This window comes from Polistes dominula, unplaced genomic scaffold (genome assembly GCF_049000335.1).
Source record: "Polistes dominula isolate Pdom_NZ unplaced genomic scaffold, Pdom_raw_medaka contig_73, whole genome shotgun sequence".
In the NCBI taxonomy this organism is placed as follows: Eukaryota; Metazoa; Arthropoda; class Insecta; order Hymenoptera; family Vespidae; genus Polistes; species Polistes dominula.
Genome location: NW_028300951.1, coordinates 5,538,719 through 5,555,344, shown reverse-complemented (window position 1 = coordinate 5,555,344; position 16,626 = coordinate 5,538,719). Strand labels below are relative to the sequence as shown.

Here is a 16,626-nt window from a genome sequence, read left to right as displayed (position 1 = left end):
ATATTTTCCCGCCTGTTTTAAGACGAACATGCGCTTACGTGCACTGCGTGCGCTACGTATGCAGTTGAATAAGTGAAGTAACTAACATGATAAACGATATATTTCAGTTTTTTAACATTCTTCTAACATATAATAAATAATTTTACGGTTTTTATCGAATAAAATTTTTATTTTATTAATTACTTATTTAATCCGATTATGCTCTTTCCCGTTTATTTCATGATCCTTTTTGAGCATACAAATTATCTGCATCATCATAATACGTAGATACTTTTTACGTGTCTCTTAACAACGACATGGACGAAAAGTCTTCAGGTAACAGCTGTACTTCATCATTCTTTTTTTTTAAATAACGATTGTTGAATTATACGTAATGACTAGTAAATAAAAATATTATATATATATATATATATAATCTAACTTTTTACTTAAATGAACATAAACATAATAAACTTTATGTCAAACTACAATATATAAGTAGATATTTTATTACAATTTATATAAAAAATTTGTTAATTTATATACAATTTCGATTTAATAGATAATGTTATTTCTGCGCAAAAGTCATTACCATCTTCTTATGATTCTGGTTGGAATGACACACCGAAATGGGCATCCCCATATGCAGAAAATACAAATATATCTACAAAAAGAATACTAAATAAAAGAGTTCCATTTCCTTTAATTTCTGGAGAATTAAAAAACAATAATGAATGTCAATCAAATACAGCAGGCATGCCATTACCGCCACCATCAATTCCTCCTTTAGGTTTAAAGACAGCACCTCATGCTCCTCTAATAACACCTTCTGATATAAATACACAACTGACTTGTACTGTAACAAAATTTGATAAACAGCAAGCCTTAGTTGATACTATGGCAAATTTGGATTTGGTCATTAAAAAATATGTTGTAGAAAATAAAATAGATGAGGTTCAAAGGAGATTAGATTTAATGAAATCTTGTTGGCTTGATAATAAATTAAATGATACTATACAACACAAAATACTTGACATTTCAATTGGTGAGTTTAATAAAATGTATAATTATAATATTTTTTAATGGATAAAATACTGAAATCAAATAATAAATTATTAATACTTTTAGCATTGAAAGAAGAAGATGTTGATAAAGCAGACAAACTTCATATTGCATTGATGGTAGATCACACCAGTTTGTGTAGTGCTTGGATACCTAGTATTAGACATATCATTTCAGCTTTAAAGAAAAGAAAATCGTGTCCCAACGATTTATAGATATCTATGCTTTTTTTCGTAAAAAATATATTGTGATAAATATTTTTTATAGCTACTTAGGAAGTTTTGGAATATTTTTTTGTACGCATTTTCTTTTATGTGGTCTCTATCTTCCACAGCAAAACAGATTTGAGTGTATATTCAAATATCATTTGAATTAAATTCCAAGCGATTGAAACGCTGCTTCAGTGCATTACACCACAAAAAGATTGGATACATAATAAATAAAGCTTCCATAAAGTAGCTTGAAAATTCATTTATTAAAATACAGGTATATTTATTTATTATATTATTATATATATATATATATATATATATATATATAACTTACTTTTATATATTTTTTCTTTTATGGATATAATTAGTTCAGTATATACAATATATAGGTATAATATAAAAAAATATTATATATTTATTTAAAAAGAAAATTTGTTAAATTGTAATGCACCTTTTAAATTTTATTTTGTTTTCAATTATAATGTACTCTTAATGTGTTATACCATAAAAAATATGTTTTATTCAAATAATTTGTCGTCAATTAACCTGAACTAATCAAAATATTTTTATCATTATTATATATTTCAATTTTACGATGATCACTAACACAGTTTCATTGATAAATTTTAATGATTGTTGTTGCATCATGCTTAAACTTATTCACATTGGATATAACTTATCAATTTATGCACACGTTTGAAAACTCAGCTAACACTCTGTTTAATGAAAGATATTTGCAAAATGCACCATATAATTCATATAACATCTTACAACTCATCATTATCACTAGGCTTTGCCAGATTAAAATCGAGTATTTCATCTGATGTTAAGAAGCGAACATCACTATCTTCAGAAAGAGAAGAATTTCCAGTTCCACGCTTGTAAGTTTTTCTTCTTCTAATAATAAAGAATGCTACTATTGAAATTACAATAATTCCGGTTAAAATGCCAATAATTAAACCAATAATACCAGGCCGTTCAATTTTTTCACTGTTATGATGAAATTTTTTGGGATTTTCTATTCTCACACTTATTTCTGGATCTGAAATTAAATATTTAATGCATTTTATTTAGGAAGTAAATATAGTAGCATTAATTCAGTCATTATAAAGTATATAATCTAATAGAATCTAAATACACATTACCATATTGTTTGGTTATTTCAACCTGTTTTGTAGTTGTCGTTGGTTTATATGTTTTCTGTGTTGTTGATGTTTTAAGTACTGTAACGGGTTCAGTTACATGAACAGTAGTAGTAGTAGTGCTCTTCTTAGTAGGTTCCACAAAAATTTTTGTTGTTGGTGCTTCTGTTTCTTTTAGTTTTGTTGCATTGGGTTCAATATAATCTTTTGGATCTATTGGTATATGATTACGATTTATGGTTGTTGACAAAGTTGTCGTTTCATATTTCATAGGTTTAGTAATATTTGGTAGTAATCTTGTAACATTAATTGTGTTTTGATTTGTAGTAGTACTAGTGGTAGCTTCTGTAATTTCCTGAGTAATCCCATCATCTGTAAAAGCTACAAATAATCTTAAATAAGTTTTAAAGGATAATACATTATATATATTTTTCTTTTTCCTTACAAATATTAAATTAATATCGCAATTATTTGCATAATAATAATAATAATAATATATTGAAATAATGGATCGCTACCAAGAACACAGTATTCTGCATAATCTGGGCAACAGAGAGCATATTCTGCGCAATCTGATGTGCATTGGCACTGCTCTACATGTGGGTCTTCATCTGATGGCTCAAGAGTAATGAACATAGATGTAGGTAAATTGTTACACCTTCCTTGGCAAGTTTGCGCTGCATTTACTATTTCAACTTGATCTGAAAATTATATGATAATGTTGCATAAGTTTTAATAGAAGTTAAAATAATCTTAACAAATTAATTTAATAATCATTCTTATTTAATAGATAATATACCATTATTATTAGTTGTCATAGTGGTAGTACTAATATCACTTGTGTTAGTATCACATTCTTTTCCTTGCAAAATAGCAATATCATCAACAGCAATATCACTTACATAGCTCATACCTCGAACACCTTCAATGATTAACTACAAAGCAATTAATTAATAGGTGAACTCTATAATTTCAAATGAAAGTAAAAATTAGATATTACATCGTGTATACTGACCTGAAAATTCTTGTCTACTCTTGGTAAAGAAAAATACCATGTAACCATTGGTTTCCTTGATTACCCTCCTTATGAAACATTAACTGTGGGTTAGTATCCGTTTCTAATTTGAAATATACTCGTAAGGCACCTATTGCAACACCATACATATGATACCTAGAATTAATTGAAAATTATATAAATATGATAGATATTTATGATAGATATATTATTTACATATTATTTAATTACCAGAATGAAAAGCATCCAGATTCTGTTAATGAAGCATTGTACAGAGGGGAGATAATTCTTGCTGTATCATTTACAAGACGTCCGGATGCCTCAATGTAAAGGTAATATCCTGAAGTTCAAAAAATTCAAATCAATTAGATTTCCGTTGGATTTGATAACAACTATTGAAATTGAAATATTAAAAAGTAAATTAAATAACTACCTTCATTTCCAGCTCCTAACGTATGATCATGTGTCGGACCTGTGCCAATGTGCGAGCTCGGTGTTTCAAAATTATATCGCCGCCAATCAAAATCATGTAGAGGATCCTGTTCCCACCAGCATAAATCCGGCTTCTCAAAGTCACACTTAGTAGGTGCAGTCGCGCTCGTATCTATTTCATTTTCATACTCATTTTCCTCGGATATATACACACGTTAAAGTATATACGCTAAGAATATTAAATTATGAATAATCTATAAAATTACCTCTGCAATAGGGAGCTGTTGAATTCCAACTATGACCATTGCAATAAATTTCAGATGCCCCAATTAAAGTATAACCAGCTTCGCAAAAATACATAAGTATTGCACCATCATACTTCTTAGCTACTAAAGCGTGTTCGGGTTTAGGAAGAGCCGGACATTCTGCATCTATCGATATACGAGAATAATTATTTCTAATATAAAAATAATGAGTATAAATATAATTAATGTTTCAAATTAATAGTTTAATTTATATAAAAACCAAACAAAACAACACTTACTAACACACACTGGTGCTGGTGTGTCCCATTGTCCATGTATACATGTAGAATAACTATTCCCCACGAGGGTGTAACCATGGTTACAATGAAATCTAATGATTCTACCTCTAGCCCGTTCGCGTACTCTTCCATTTAATAATCGTACAACGGAACATCGATCTAACAAGGAAGTAAAGATAAATATTTCTATGTTATACAGTTACGCTTCGTTTTTCAAATCTTCGTGAGCAGTATCTTCCTACAGTGAAACTTCAATGATCGGTATTATTTGTAATACTGTACATTGCATATAACGTAATAAAACATAAGCACTATCAATTTGACTTTTTTTTAAGCATAACATTAATCCTTAATAAAGATTTATAATATAATTAAAAAGACAAATCATATAACTTACTTCGAGATGTTTCTTTTGAATAAATAATACACTGACTTAAATAGATTGATAATACAGAAAGTAAAATAAACCACTTCATCACTATTACACTTTTGCTCAAATTAATAAGATTATTTGAAATTTAGATTGAAATGATTTTGTTTCGTATACGCATCGACGTTTAAATTCAACCGAAATAAAAGATTCTTTTTTTTTTTAATAATAATTTGAAAAGAATTAAAATTATAACTTCTTCAAATTGAATTGTAGAATAAATTGTGATTAATACAATGTAATTATCAAAGATAATAAGCAAATCGTTTTCAATATACAAAAATAATGTTCGACGATTAAACGAACTAAACGTCTGAATTCAAAAAGAATCTCTCGTTGATTGCGGTGATCCTATTCTTCTGGTGGAAGTAGGGAGATGACTTCCGCTGATGCGAATACGATTCGGTTCATATCTGCTTCCACTTTCTTATCAGTCCTGACTATTGTCAGGCCTTGAAAGGAAATTTCAGAGAAGGCGTTTCATACGAGATATATATATATATAAGTTTAGAATGTATATATATGCATATATATGTATATATAATACATATATATACTATTAGTAGATAGCATAACTAGAATTAGTAAATAAATATTTAAACAATAAAATCTAAGATTACTTGTATTAATTTAAATTGGTAAACAATGAGACATTTAATAAATTAGATGTCATGTATTTCATGAATAATTATTAAATTAATTATATATATATATATATATATATATATATATATATATATATATATATATATATTGCGCATATATATCTATTTACAGATTCATTTTATTATTCTGATTGAATTTATATGAATCTTAGAGACAAATAGTAGACTAATTTCACTGTAGTATAAATAATGAAGATTATTTAGAAGTTGTTGGTTTCCATGGTATAACTTTTGGTCTTGTTGTTGAATAAGGATAGTAAGCCTTAGAGGTGCCAGAGAAATTTGGTTCGTGATCTAACATCCATTCGTATTTCGGTCGTGATGGATCATGATGAGGTGGCAAGTCAGTCTTATAATGTAACCATCCAAACCATTCTGGTGGTACTTGAGAACCATCATAATTTAGTCCTACTTGTTCTGAGTATATAACCCATCTATTACGACCTAAAATATATTTCAATCATATCATTTATATATCCTCTGATCAATTTTTTTAAATAATAATACGCATATACATGTATGTATATAGAGGGTGTTCAATGGTTATAGAATCATTCTCCATATATTATCATTCTACATGATAAACTAAATCAGATAAAGAATAAAATTTGTCATATAAGGATTTTATTTTCGAGAAGAATAAGTTGGAAAATTTATCAAGTACGTGTACTAAAAATTACTGAACACTAGATATATTTAAACTCACCTACAAAATACATGTTATTCTCATAATATTTATTTCCATATTTGTCTTCACCAACCAGGACTCCTGTTTTTAATTCATCAGTTCTATTAAACATAAAAAATAATGTTAAAATACAATATGTAAGAAAACATCATTTAAATTAAATGACAAACTTTTTGTGTATGACATTAGATTATCAAATGTAGTATCATTTTAAAGTTATTATTTGATTACATAATGACGTTAATATTTGGTTATAACAATAAAGTTAATTTTCTATAGGAGACAAAACTGCATATGACAAATCTTATTTATTCATTAAATTTAAAGATTTAAAATAAATAAATTGACGTAAAATACTTAGCAATTCCAAAAAATAGAGATTTTAAAATAGAAATTGCATATGCTTTTTTTGTCAATATATTTTCATATAAATGTATATAAAAACAATAACCTAAATAATGTCTTCACTGAATTAATAATTCCATTATTGTCTTTTATTATTTTGAAAAGTCTTTGGAGCTTATCCAAACCTAACAATTTCGCCATATTTGTTATGTACTTCGCGAATGCACACGCGAATCAACGTATTTAACTAACGTAATTCATCTATCACATATCTAAACTGGACAAAATTTTGTGTATTCAATGTACAAATTCTTCGTTCAGAGTGCGCTAAAAACAACCTTGATCATGTGATTGTAAGAGTTAACGTAAATTAATTTTACGTCAAATTAATCAATTTAAATTATTGATTATTTATCATTAAACTATGAAATATTCTGTCAGATATTTTTATTGTTATAATTGTATGCCAGGAAAATTACGATAAAGCATTCAGATTATTATGATCGTATACAGTAATATTTCTAGCAACAGCTGTTGTGAAAAAATTTGACACTATGCAGCTTATCTTACCAAATATAAATAAAAAATGAATTTTAGAACCCTACATAATCCTTAGGGTTAGGATAGGTTAATTATTTGTTGATCTTATACCATCCATGGTTAAATACAATTTTAATAAAGGACCTATGCTTATGATATAATAATTTAATTTTTATTTACAATTATATTTATTATAAAGGTCTTCGTGTGATTCTCTTAATTACTCTAATAAGGATAATTAATTTATATTATAATAATTTTAGTTTAATAAAATTTTATTATCTTGGTACACGCATGATAAAATTATTTAAGAATTAGAATTAGCATTAGGTCCACGCCGACGTCCAAAGCTTTGAACAACGTTTACGAATCTGCGATTGTACTGAATACGTCTTTTTGCACGACCAGTCTTCTTTTTACTTTTTTCTTGCTTTTCAACCTGTTAAAGAATACAGATATATTTAATAAATATATATTCGAAGAGTTGATTTTAAAAATATATGTAAATTGTACATATTTATAAAAAGTTAAATTAAAATTCAGTACAAAACTTCATTTTAATTTGTTTATTAATATAGCACTAATACTTTTTTTATAATTTGATTATACAAATTATAAATTCAATAGCACATAGCTAAAGTCAAAGTATTATTTACCTTAGGAGTTTGGGCCTTTACTTTTCCAGCACGTGCTAAGGAACCATGGACTTTACCTATAATAAAAAGAAAAAAAGAATAATTAAATAATAAAGAATAAATATAATTAAATTGAAATTAAAATCAATGCTAGAATTAAATTTACCTCCACAAAGAGGGACAATTAAATCTAGGGTTTGACATTCAAGATCCTTAACAATAGTATCGTCTTCTAAGGGACGACCTCCACAATAAAGATTTACATCTCCATCAATATTTGCTAGCTTCTCAAGCTTTCCCTGTAAAGCATAAAAATATCATTAGTATAACAAATTCCTAATGTAAATGTTAACACATTGATTATTGAATCAATTTCATATAAATTGATATATTCATGTAATACTTTTCATAAGTTTTTGTAAATATTTAAAATATTTATTCATAATGAGAATAACCGTACAGCAGAACATATTCATGAATGACATAGCTGAATCAAAAGGGTTAACCTAGAGTTAAATAGTTGTTGAAAACATGCACATAAACAAAATGTACAAACTATTGTAATCTGTACACAAATTAAACACGTTTTCTTATTACTTTAGCATTATTGCTCGTTCTAACAATGCAAGTAATGCAATTGTTAGATTATCATTTAATGCAATCATTGTATCTGATATAATAAAATAAAAAACTAAAAACTAGATAAAACTCTCAAGTAGAGATATCTTATCTTATTTAGATAAACAAAAATGGCTGTTTCAATGGATCACATATTTAATGATTTAAATTTGTAATTTCAATATTTCATATTAAATATACCTTGATATCCAGAATAGTGGTATTCTCTTCACATTCAACGACATGCGTTTGGTCGCCACGAATTTGAAGAAACATGTTTGTAATATCTGCAACATAATTTTTAATGTAAATCCACGTGTGAAAGTACGACATAACCGATCTAACAACATGCCGTGTGCATGTAAATTTTTATAAAATAAAATACTTTCTATACATATAATACGTGCACATTTGCAGAAATAAGATATAAGAAAAGAAATGTAAGAATATTTAAAATAAGAAAATATAGTTATTAAAACATAATGAAATATAAACCTTGCTATAACGTAGTATATGATAAAAAACTTGATAGACAGGAAGTAAAACTGCGTTGCTGACTGATTTTCACGATATAGCACAACTTTACTTAACAGCGTACTGGACACAAATGAGTCCAAACAGGAAATGACCGAGGTAGTTGATTGAATTTATTATATACTAACAGACTCACTATTGACTTCAGTAGCATTCAGGTTTACCAATAGATTAAATAACTGTATTTTCGGTTATTGTTTCAAATTTTAACTTCGGAACATTTGCGAGTATAGGGTTTTTTAGTTTATTCGTACTATTGTTGCTTTTCAAAATTAGATAGTTTCAGATCATTAGGGAATTTAGAATTATTCATGGAATCTATACCATAACCTATACATCTGTTTTAAGTAGATAACCTATAATTTTTATTAACAAAAATTGTAATTAATAATTTTAATTAAAATGAATGTCTTTAGTATTAATTATTTTTTAATTTAAGCATTATAAAATGGCACGGCTTAAAGGTTGGAGATATGGAATTTTTGTGGGAACTTTTGTAGGAACTATCGGAGCATATATGTGTGCTATATTGATTCATCCTATGATAAATTCTAATCATTACAGTACGTATAAATTTAGGACTTATTTAAATTATTGGAAACATTAATAATTGCATAATCTTAAAATGCTTATTTTAGAACAAGTAAGAGCAGAGGCAAAAAAATATCTTCCTCCTGATAAAGTTATTTAATAAATCTATTTTATTGAATTAATTATGTAAAATTAAGTAAAAATATATAGTATGATCCTAGATAATAATCAAGGTGAAATAATTAAATTATATAATATAGTGTATTGATAATAAAAGTATCTCGAAAAAATAATATAATTTAAATGAAGTTTTAGGTTAAAGTCTTATTTATAATGACTAGATATTGTTTGTTTTGATTAATTAAATATATGAAGATTAATTAACTTCCCTATAAAGTTTTTATTTACCGCAATAAAAAATTTTGAGTATGTACAAAATGTAATTGTCGCATATATAACATTGTTTTGTTAAAAATCATCATCAGAGACATCAAGGAAGACATCGAATGCTTCACGGTTACAACTACCATCTGGAGTAAACACATACTTATGAAATGTTCCATCCATACATACAGCTGAAAAAAGTATGAAGACATATATTTAACGTTGTATTAATAAAAATGAAGTATTATAGAAATAATGAACTGTACCTATCACAGAGCTTTTTCTACCAAATGCACAAACACAAGCACATTCCGGTGGTACTGTAAATGTAGCCATTGCCCACTGACTTTCAGCATAATTTCCCAGAAATCCCATTTTTGAAAAACTATAAGAGGTCAATCTTTTAAAACTAATGTTATATATTTGATATAGAAGTTAGTTAAATGTTAATTTACTTACGTAGATCTTCTGTTCAAATGAGTATCTTTTATAGCAAATATGTGTACAGTTCCTTTATCACTAGATACGCAGAGATATTCTGAATCTCTACTGAATGTTATACTAAAAGAATTAGATGTTAGAAAGAAGTATAATGCTACAATATAATATACATATATAATTTTAAATAATACCAATATACTGTAGCAGGGTCCGCACCTCTTCTTAACTCAATAAGTAAATTTCTGCGTAAAGAGTCCCATACTCTGACTAATGTACCCTTGATAGAAGCTGTTGCTACCATTGTACCACTTCCATTAACAGCAATACAAGCCAACGCACCCTAATATAAAAATTTACAAATAAAATACCTATTTAAAAGTTATTATATAATACAGTAGAACATTGATTATCTGAAAATCGGTTATTCGAATATAGAATAAATCATTCAGACATATAAATCGTTCATTTATAAATTGATGTTATAATATAATTAGGAATTTGATTTTTTAAAGACCAATTATCGAAACGAATTCATTTCCCAATTCATTCAGATAATAGACGTTCTACTGTCATATGTATGATAAGATGTTAAATATAATACCTGATGTGCTGCAAGTGTGGTAGGAGTAGTAGAAGTTCCTGCTTCTGTGGCACCTAAATCTAATAACTGTACACTACCAAGTTTGTTACCAGGAAAAACCATTAATTGTTTTTGAGCAGTTGCTAAAGTAGCTACTTCTATTAAACCTTTAGGATTGTCTCTTGTTTTCAATGAAAATAATCTTCTTGTAGGCATAGGAAACGAAAAGACATGTATATCTGTTTGAAGGGCCACTATCAATCTAAACCATAAAAATATGTTGTTATAATTGCTATTACATTTTTTAAATGCTTTTTATAATAATAATAATAAATAAGTATAAAGTACAATAGAAACTTTTGTAACTTACTTATCTCTGCGTAATCTAACAGCTTTAATTGGACTAATGAAAGTAATTTCCATTACAAATTTTTTTGAAAGATCATCGTAAATAAGAACAGTATTTTCTGCAAATCTTGGATGTGTTCCTCCACCCACTATAGCAAGAACATTTGTTCGCCAAAGCATTTCTCCATGTGCAATGCTACCCATAACATCTTGGTCAAAGTGAGCTTTTTCAACTAAAGGTTCTACATTAAATATCCTTAAACCAGATTCCATACAACATGTAAAACATCCTAAAGTGAAAGACAATAGAAAAATTATTTTCGATTTAGAAAAAATTATTTTATAATGTAATCAAGAACATTTATTTGCATTACTAAACTAAAAAATGTATAATTTCATTACTTTTAAACAATAATACGTACCTTGATCTTGATTAAATCGTAAATCAAGAATATCTTTTTTCCCTACCATTATTTATTTTTTTCAGCACGTTATGGTTTTAGCTGACATAAAACTTTGTTAGTTATTGAAATAAATATTTATGTTCGTTTTTAATCTATCAGCCTAATACATAAATTACAAAACAATTCTATTTTTCAATGAGTGTTTTCATCATTGTAGAAATAATTCTTACAGGCTCATTTTTGTAAGCGTGATTATTGGTTATACGTTGAAAATTGAGCTCATATTTCTGTAATGGCCAATGAACGTTTAACATAGCTTTCAAAGTTTGTAATAGTACACATGGAAATGGAGGTTAATGCCTTTGTTCTCATGTGCATCACGCGACTGCGCAATTGATTTGTATTTTTTGAAGGTAGATAACAAGTTCTTATTATTTCATTAAATAATATATTTCATTAATATATCATAATTAAGGTTGTAATATGAAAATTTTTGGAAAATAGAAAATAAAAGTGATAAAAATATATATAAATGATATATTTTTATATATCATTATAATATATTATATATATAAAAAATATATAATATATATATATATATATATTCATTATAATATAAAGGAAAAAAGAAACACAATAGCAATGTCGTTAGCAGTATTTGCAAAAGGTTCTACATGGGTCTTTAAATTATATAGAGTTTCTTGTAACTAGAAGTATAAACAAGTAGAAGGAATTCTCTATGAAAAACAAAGTTAAAAGTGTAAAATAAATATGCACGCGTAAATTTTTAAATTTATTTTTTTTTTTTTGAAAACGAATTAAACAAATATTATTCTAGATTTTCAACTTAGTTTTTCATGTAGAATCACTTCTTGCTTGCTTGTATCATCAGTTACAAAACACTATATAATTACACATGTTATTAATTTTGTAAAAGTAATATAATATTGTGAATTCTTTTTAAAGTAAAAATAATTAATGACAATAATATAATATTAGGTCATACATAAATTTCTCTGTATTAAGACTAGTAATGACCACTTTTTTATATAATATAATATAATATAATTTGATGAATTTTTTATACTGACTTAATAATAGAAGTGCAGTTTTAGTAATTCAGAAATCTCAATAGTTTGTTGAAAACAGTATGTATTCATTATCAGTCCAAAGTGTAGCACATTTTTCATGAATTTCACTACAATGCCTTAGACTTATTTGGATACCCTTTTTGTCTGTTTTCTATCTTCTATTACTTAGTGCTAATATTAAAACACATTATGGTGTTAAGATGGAATATTTATTCCAATGCAGCAGCACCAGAAATAATTTCAATTAATTCTCTAGTAATAACAGCTTGTCGTGTACGATTAAATGTGAGAGTTAATTTGTCAATCATTTCTCCTGCATTTTTACTGGCATTGTCCATGGCAGTCATGCGACTGGATTGTTCGCTACAAGCTCCTTCTTTCATCGAATAGAATAATAAAGATGCCAATGAGAATTCTAAATAATTTTGTATAACATCATCATCAAGAGAATCATAAACACTTAACTTGGGGGCACTTAGTACTGCATTTTTATCGAATAAAGGCAGTTGATCAACATTATAGGATACTACAGATTTGAATCGGTTATATACAATGCGACCAGATCCAAAAGTATAACTGTAAACATGTAAAAACAATATGAGTAATGTATATAATAATATATATATATATGTATATATTAAACAATTTTTACATACCCGCTGTTCATAATTTCTATAGCAACTTTTGCTGCGTCATTAAAAGTAGGTGGCTTACGTCCTACTTCAGAAACAACAAACAACATATTTTTAGCGAACAAACGTGACAAAATGGCACGTGATTTTTCTCCAACACAGATAATTTTAGTATTTTCTCGTTCTGTGGGATCTGCTAATAAGGCTTCTCGGATATTACGTGAAACGCCAGTATGAATAGCACCACATAAACCACGATCACTGGTTATTGCTACAACTAGCTTTTTTGGTTCCTCTGATGGTGCAGCTATCTCAGCTTGTTCATAAAATATTTTCGTGCCGAAACCGAGTGGACGAGCCTGTTTTAAATCACGTTCTGCCCTATTGTATTTAGCAGCGGACACCATCTTCATGGATTGTGTGATTTTTTGAATGTTTTTAACTGACTTAAGACGCATGGAGATAGCCTTAAGAGTTGCCATACCCCGTTGCTGTTGCTCTTGCTGCTGTTTTGCAGCAAGGCGAATTATTGAAGACATACGATTGCAAAACATGTTTATTGTAGTTGTTTTAATCCTGTAATAATATGAAAAGAAAATAAATAAGAGATTAGTTTAATTTAGATTACAAATTATACATTCATAATTTATTTTACTACATGTAAAGACATTTCTGAATTAAATGTCAGTCATTTTTAAAGTAATGGAGTGAACTTTTAAAATGATTTACTTCAAAACTGAAATGATAACAGAAAATATGTAATGTATTAAATAATAATATAAATTAATTGTTACGTAGGATTATTCATATTTTATAACACATATAATTTTTGGGTGGTAATCACACATTTATGTAACTATTACCAATCAAATATGGCAATATCAATGTCGTTTTTGAAGTTTCTTTAGTACCTTGTTTCTAAGTGAGATCTTCTAATTGTTCTTCATATTTTTTAATTGTATAAAAGAATTTATGTAAATGTTTAAAAACTCACCAGATAAAATAATTAATCGAATTATGTAAACTCGTAACTATTACGGCTCGTCCACTATTCTGGCACGGAATAGTAATTTTATGAAAGGGGTACAATCTACACTATATTTCAACATAGTCAATGTCTCTTTCGGCTTTTTTCGTCCTTATTCGATGAAAGTTGAGACTGCGCATTCAATATAACAATGATGAAACAATGGCGCCAATTTTCAATTACCAATAAAGTGTTTTCAACAAATATAGCGTTTAATAAAATTTAAATGTCATTTTATAAATAAATGAAAGATATCACACATAATTTTCATTATATAAAAAAATATTGGAGTAAATATTTACATATATTTTCCAAAAATTAAAGAATATTTTATTAATTACATGAAATAAAAAAAGTTATTGGTATCACTGCTAGAGCGTTTAAATGAAATTTTATGTTATAACGTTTTATCCACTGTTTTCATTTCGAAGTGATTTAAATTACTGTGGATTTATTCTAATGTATTATTTAAAAGATATTTATTATGGAATGTGAAAGTGTTAATACAACTGAATTAACATCTTTAATTAAGGATGGAAATACATTACTTATGGATATTGAACATGTAAATCCTACATTTAAAAACATTTCCATAAGTTCTACTATTGCTATAAAAGAGACTGAAAATAAACAAAAACAAAGTTCCAATAATGAAACAAATGTGGAAACAATACAAAAGTCTTACATACCAGACAATACAAATCAGATATCTATTGATCATGGACCATATGTAGTAAGTATTTTTTAAGTATTTTTCATTAATATATGTATATTATAAATTACAATTAATTTTATTAATATTTTATTTAATATATACATTAAATGTTATAGGAATCAGGCATACCTTTAGAACTAGATATGGAAAAAATAGAACCTAATTTATGTGAGAAAATTGAAGTAGAAAGTATAGATTTAACTTCTAAGAATACAACAGATGATTCTTTTGTAGTTGCAATTGGATTGTTTCACCAAAGTTGATATGCATTGCTACTAAAGAATATCAACCAACTACATCCTGCGAGAATTTTACAAAAGGCTGCCAATGGTCTCCGGATGATACATGTTTATTAGTACCATCAGAAGATTTTAGAATACGTTTATACGAACTTCCAACAATATTTTATTCTAATAAAATACCAGTGGACTTTACAACATGTGATCTTAAAGCTGCTGTAGTTGTTAAGGAAGGAGGACTTATATATGATACTTGCTGGTACCCTTTCATGAATTCATGGAATCCTGCAACATGTTGTTTTCTTAGTACTAGTAAAGACAGTCCGATACATTTATGGGATGCGTTTACAGGAGAATTACGAGCTACTTACAGAGCTTATAACGAGTTAGTATTCATTGTTATGCTTATAATTATTTCATTAAAAATGTTAATTGATTAAATTAAAATATTATCTGTTCTGTAGTGTCGACGAAGTAGCAGCTGCCATTAGTGTTCAATTTATTGATTATGGTAAACAAATTTTTAGCGGTTTTAAAAATGCATTACATATTTTTGATACTAATTATCCTGGACGGCAAATTGAGACCATTAATTTAAAGAAAGATTTTCCAAATATCAGCGGATTGGTATCTTGTATTCGTGAAAATCCGTTAATGCCAGGCTTGGTGGCATTTGGTACATATTCTAAAAGTATTGGTATGTATTGTGTTTAGTATATTTATATTTTTTATGATAGTCGAATTGTGTTTTAATTTCAATCTACATTTTATTTTGTTTATGTTTTTTTTTATATTTAGGACTTTACAAAGATACACCAATCTGTATTTTTAAAACAGCAAGTGGTGTGACGCAAATTGAATTTAGTCCGTGTGGAACTAAGTTGTATTCAGCTGTTAGACGTTCCAATGAATTTTTATGTTGGGATCTTCGTAATCCTGGTACTGTACTTTATTCTTTCCAAAAACGGCAAGCAGATACAAATCAGAGAATACAATTTGATATCACAAGTCATGGTCGCCATCTAATATCAGGTATTATATATATTATATTTATTATAATAAAAATTTCATTAGAGATATAAATTTAATTTGCTATTTTTTTTCTGTATAGGAGGTGTAGACGGAAAAATTAATATTTGGGAATTATTAGAAGGTAAAAATGATAATGAAATTGAGAATCCAAAATATGAATTTAAAATATCAAATGATAGCGTGAATGGTGTGAATGTACATAAAAGTTTTCCGATTGTTGCAACAAGTTCAGGACAAAGAATTTATGATATTGAAGGGGTAAATAGAGATAACAGCGTAAGATTATGGTGGTTCAATTAATTCATTACACCAAATACAAATGCCTTTAATTTATAGATTCAATAGCAATATACTTAATGAT

At 27.2% G+C, this 16,626-nt stretch overlaps 8 protein-coding genes across 11 annotated transcripts; 3 read left to right on the top strand and 5 right to left on the bottom strand.

Annotated features, from left to right (window-relative positions):
* The first annotated feature begins 73 nt into the window (after positions 1 to 73).
* Positions 74 to 1,783, top strand: LOC107068693 (steroid receptor RNA activator 1). The gene is made up of 3 exons (XM_015325385.2): positions 74 to 315; positions 542 to 1,024; positions 1,108 to 1,783. The coding sequence occupies exons 1-3, from the start codon at positions 297 to 299 to the stop codon at positions 1,254 to 1,256; spliced, it is 651 nt and encodes a 216-aa protein (XP_015180871.2). The 5' UTR covers positions 74 to 296; the 3' UTR covers positions 1,257 to 1,783.
* Positions 1,784 to 1,814: 31 nt separating this feature from the next.
* Positions 1,815 to 5,468, bottom strand: LOC107068692 (uncharacterized). The gene is given in 11 exon segments (XM_015325384.2): positions 1,815 to 2,295; positions 2,399 to 2,776; positions 2,914 to 3,096; positions 3,195 to 3,330; positions 3,411 to 3,439; positions 3,442 to 3,566; positions 3,642 to 3,750; positions 3,844 to 4,014; positions 4,109 to 4,273; positions 4,387 to 4,545; positions 4,784 to 5,468. Coding segments are annotated over 11 exon segments (1,809 nt in total). The 5' UTR covers positions 4,863 to 5,468; the 3' UTR covers positions 1,815 to 2,020.
* A 114-nt stretch (positions 5,469 to 5,582) lies between these two features.
* On the bottom strand, positions 5,583 to 6,818 carry ND-B17.2 (NADH dehydrogenase (ubiquinone) B17.2 subunit). The gene is made up of 3 exons (XM_015325382.2): positions 6,621 to 6,818; positions 6,188 to 6,270; positions 5,583 to 5,925 (listed from the first exon to the last, which is right to left on the bottom strand). Exons 1-3 carry the CDS (start codon positions 6,713 to 6,715, stop codon positions 5,678 to 5,680), a joined length of 426 nt encoding a protein of 141 aa, XP_015180868.1. The 5' UTR covers positions 6,716 to 6,818; the 3' UTR covers positions 5,583 to 5,677.
* A 386-nt stretch (positions 6,819 to 7,204) lies between these two features.
* RpS30 (ribosomal protein S30) lies at positions 7,205 to 8,947 on the bottom strand. The gene is made up of 5 exons (XM_015325383.2): positions 8,803 to 8,947; positions 8,509 to 8,594; positions 7,856 to 7,988; positions 7,711 to 7,766; positions 7,205 to 7,493 (listed from the first exon to the last, which is right to left on the bottom strand). The coding sequence occupies exons 2-5, from the start codon at positions 8,581 to 8,583 to the stop codon at positions 7,362 to 7,364; spliced, it is 396 nt and encodes a 131-aa protein (XP_015180869.1). The 5' UTR covers positions 8,584 to 8,594; positions 8,803 to 8,947; the 3' UTR covers positions 7,205 to 7,361.
* A 102-nt stretch (positions 8,948 to 9,049) lies between these two features.
* On the top strand, positions 9,050 to 9,680 carry LOC149032669 (uncharacterized). Of its 3 annotated transcripts, none has more exons than XM_089172244.1 (3): positions 9,050 to 9,188; positions 9,281 to 9,404; positions 9,480 to 9,680. In XM_089172244.1, exons 2-3 carry the CDS (start codon positions 9,290 to 9,292, stop codon positions 9,530 to 9,532), a joined length of 168 nt encoding a protein of 55 aa, XP_089028370.1. In that variant the 5' UTR covers positions 9,050 to 9,188; positions 9,281 to 9,289; the 3' UTR covers positions 9,533 to 9,680. The 3 variants fall into 3 exon arrangements, with proteins under 3 accessions (XP_089028370.1, XP_089028373.1, XP_089028371.1); XM_089172247.1 differs by having other exon boundaries at positions 9,086 to 9,221; XM_089172245.1 differs by lacking the exon at positions 9,050 to 9,188 and having other exon boundaries at positions 9,195 to 9,404.
* Positions 9,681 to 9,752: 72 nt separating this feature from the next.
* Positions 9,753 to 11,764, bottom strand: LOC107068688 (WD repeat domain phosphoinositide-interacting protein 4). The gene is made up of 7 exons (XM_015325379.2): positions 11,548 to 11,764; positions 11,148 to 11,415; positions 10,799 to 11,039; positions 10,389 to 10,537; positions 10,216 to 10,317; positions 10,023 to 10,141; positions 9,753 to 9,947 (listed from the first exon to the last, which is right to left on the bottom strand). The coding sequence occupies exons 1-7, from the start codon at positions 11,594 to 11,596 to the stop codon at positions 9,841 to 9,843; spliced, it is 1,035 nt and encodes a 344-aa protein (XP_015180865.1). The 5' UTR covers positions 11,597 to 11,764; the 3' UTR covers positions 9,753 to 9,840.
* Positions 11,765 to 12,524: 760 nt separating this feature from the next.
* ATPsyngamma (ATP synthase, gamma subunit) lies at positions 12,525 to 14,399 on the bottom strand. 2 transcript variants are annotated; one of them, XM_015325380.2, is made up of 3 exons: positions 14,247 to 14,399; positions 13,277 to 13,828; positions 12,525 to 13,196 (listed from the first exon to the last, which is right to left on the bottom strand). In XM_015325380.2, exons 2-3 carry the CDS (start codon positions 13,804 to 13,806, stop codon positions 12,830 to 12,832), a joined length of 897 nt encoding a protein of 298 aa, XP_015180866.1. In that variant the 5' UTR covers positions 13,807 to 13,828; positions 14,247 to 14,399; the 3' UTR covers positions 12,525 to 12,829. The 2 variants fall into 2 exon arrangements, with proteins under 2 accessions (XP_015180866.1, XP_015180867.1); XM_015325381.2 differs by having other exon boundaries at positions 14,164 to 14,304.
* A 352-nt stretch (positions 14,400 to 14,751) lies between these two features.
* On the top strand, positions 14,752 to 16,567 carry WDR79 (Telomerase Cajal body protein 1 homolog; the record flags this gene model as incomplete). The annotated part of the gene is given in 6 exon segments (XM_015325377.2): positions 14,752 to 15,012; positions 15,111 to 15,222; positions 15,225 to 15,618; positions 15,698 to 15,930; positions 16,032 to 16,265; positions 16,345 to 16,567. Coding segments are annotated over 6 exon segments (1,455 nt in total), but the record flags the coding sequence as incomplete, so codon positions are not given.
* Between the last annotated feature and the right edge of the window lie 59 nt (positions 16,568 to 16,626).

Coding starts and splice junctions, on each gene's coding strand:
- ATPsyngamma (XM_015325380.2), bottom strand. CDS start 13,806: ATGTTTTGCAATCGTATGTCTTCAATAATTCGCCTTGCTGCAAAACAG. Junction 13,197..13,276: donor ATAGAAATTATGAACAGCGG/GTATGTAAAAAT, acceptor ACATGTTTACAG/TTATACTTTTGGATCTGGTC.
- LOC107068688 (XM_015325379.2), bottom strand. CDS start 11,596: ATGGTAGGGAAAAAAGATATTCTTGATTTACGATTTAATCAAGATCAA. Junction 11,416..11,547: donor ACGATTTAATCAAGATCAAG/GTACGTATTATT, acceptor CTTTCACTTTAG/GATGTTTTACATGTTGTATG. Junction 10,142..10,215: donor CATTTGAACAGAAGATCTAC/GTAAGTAAATTA, acceptor GACCTCTTATAG/TTTTTCAAAAATGGGATTTC.
- ND-B17.2 (XM_015325382.2), bottom strand. CDS start 6,715: ATGGCGAAATTGTTAGGTTTGGATAAGCTCCAAAGACTTTTCAAAATA. Junction 6,271..6,620: donor TCAGTGAAGACATTATTTAG/GTTATTGTTTTT, acceptor TATGTTTAATAG/AACTGATGAATTAAAAACAG. Junction 5,926..6,187: donor GAATAACATGTATTTTGTAG/GTGAGTTTAAAT, acceptor AATATATTTTAG/GTCGTAATAGATGGGTTATA.
- RpS30 (XM_015325383.2), bottom strand. CDS start 8,583: ATGTTTCTTCAAATTCGTGGCGACCAAACGCATGTCGTTGAATGTGAA. Junction 7,767..7,855: donor AATTGTCCCTCTTTGTGGAG/GTAAATTTAATT, acceptor TTTTTATTATAG/GTAAAGTCCATGGTTCCTTA. Junction 7,494..7,710: donor TAAAGGCCCAAACTCCTAAG/GTAAATAATACT, acceptor ATTCTTTAACAG/GTTGAAAAGCAAGAAAAAAG.
- LOC107068693 (XM_015325385.2), top strand. Junction 1,025..1,107: donor AATACTTGACATTTCAATTG/GTGAGTTTAATA, acceptor TAATACTTTTAG/CATTGAAAGAAGAAGATGTT.
- LOC149032669 (XM_089172244.1), top strand. CDS start 9,290: ATGGCACGGCTTAAAGGTTGGAGATATGGAATTTTTGTGGGAACTTTT. Junction 9,405..9,479: donor GATAAATTCTAATCATTACA/GTACGTATAAAT, acceptor TGCTTATTTTAG/AACAAGTAAGAGCAGAGGCA.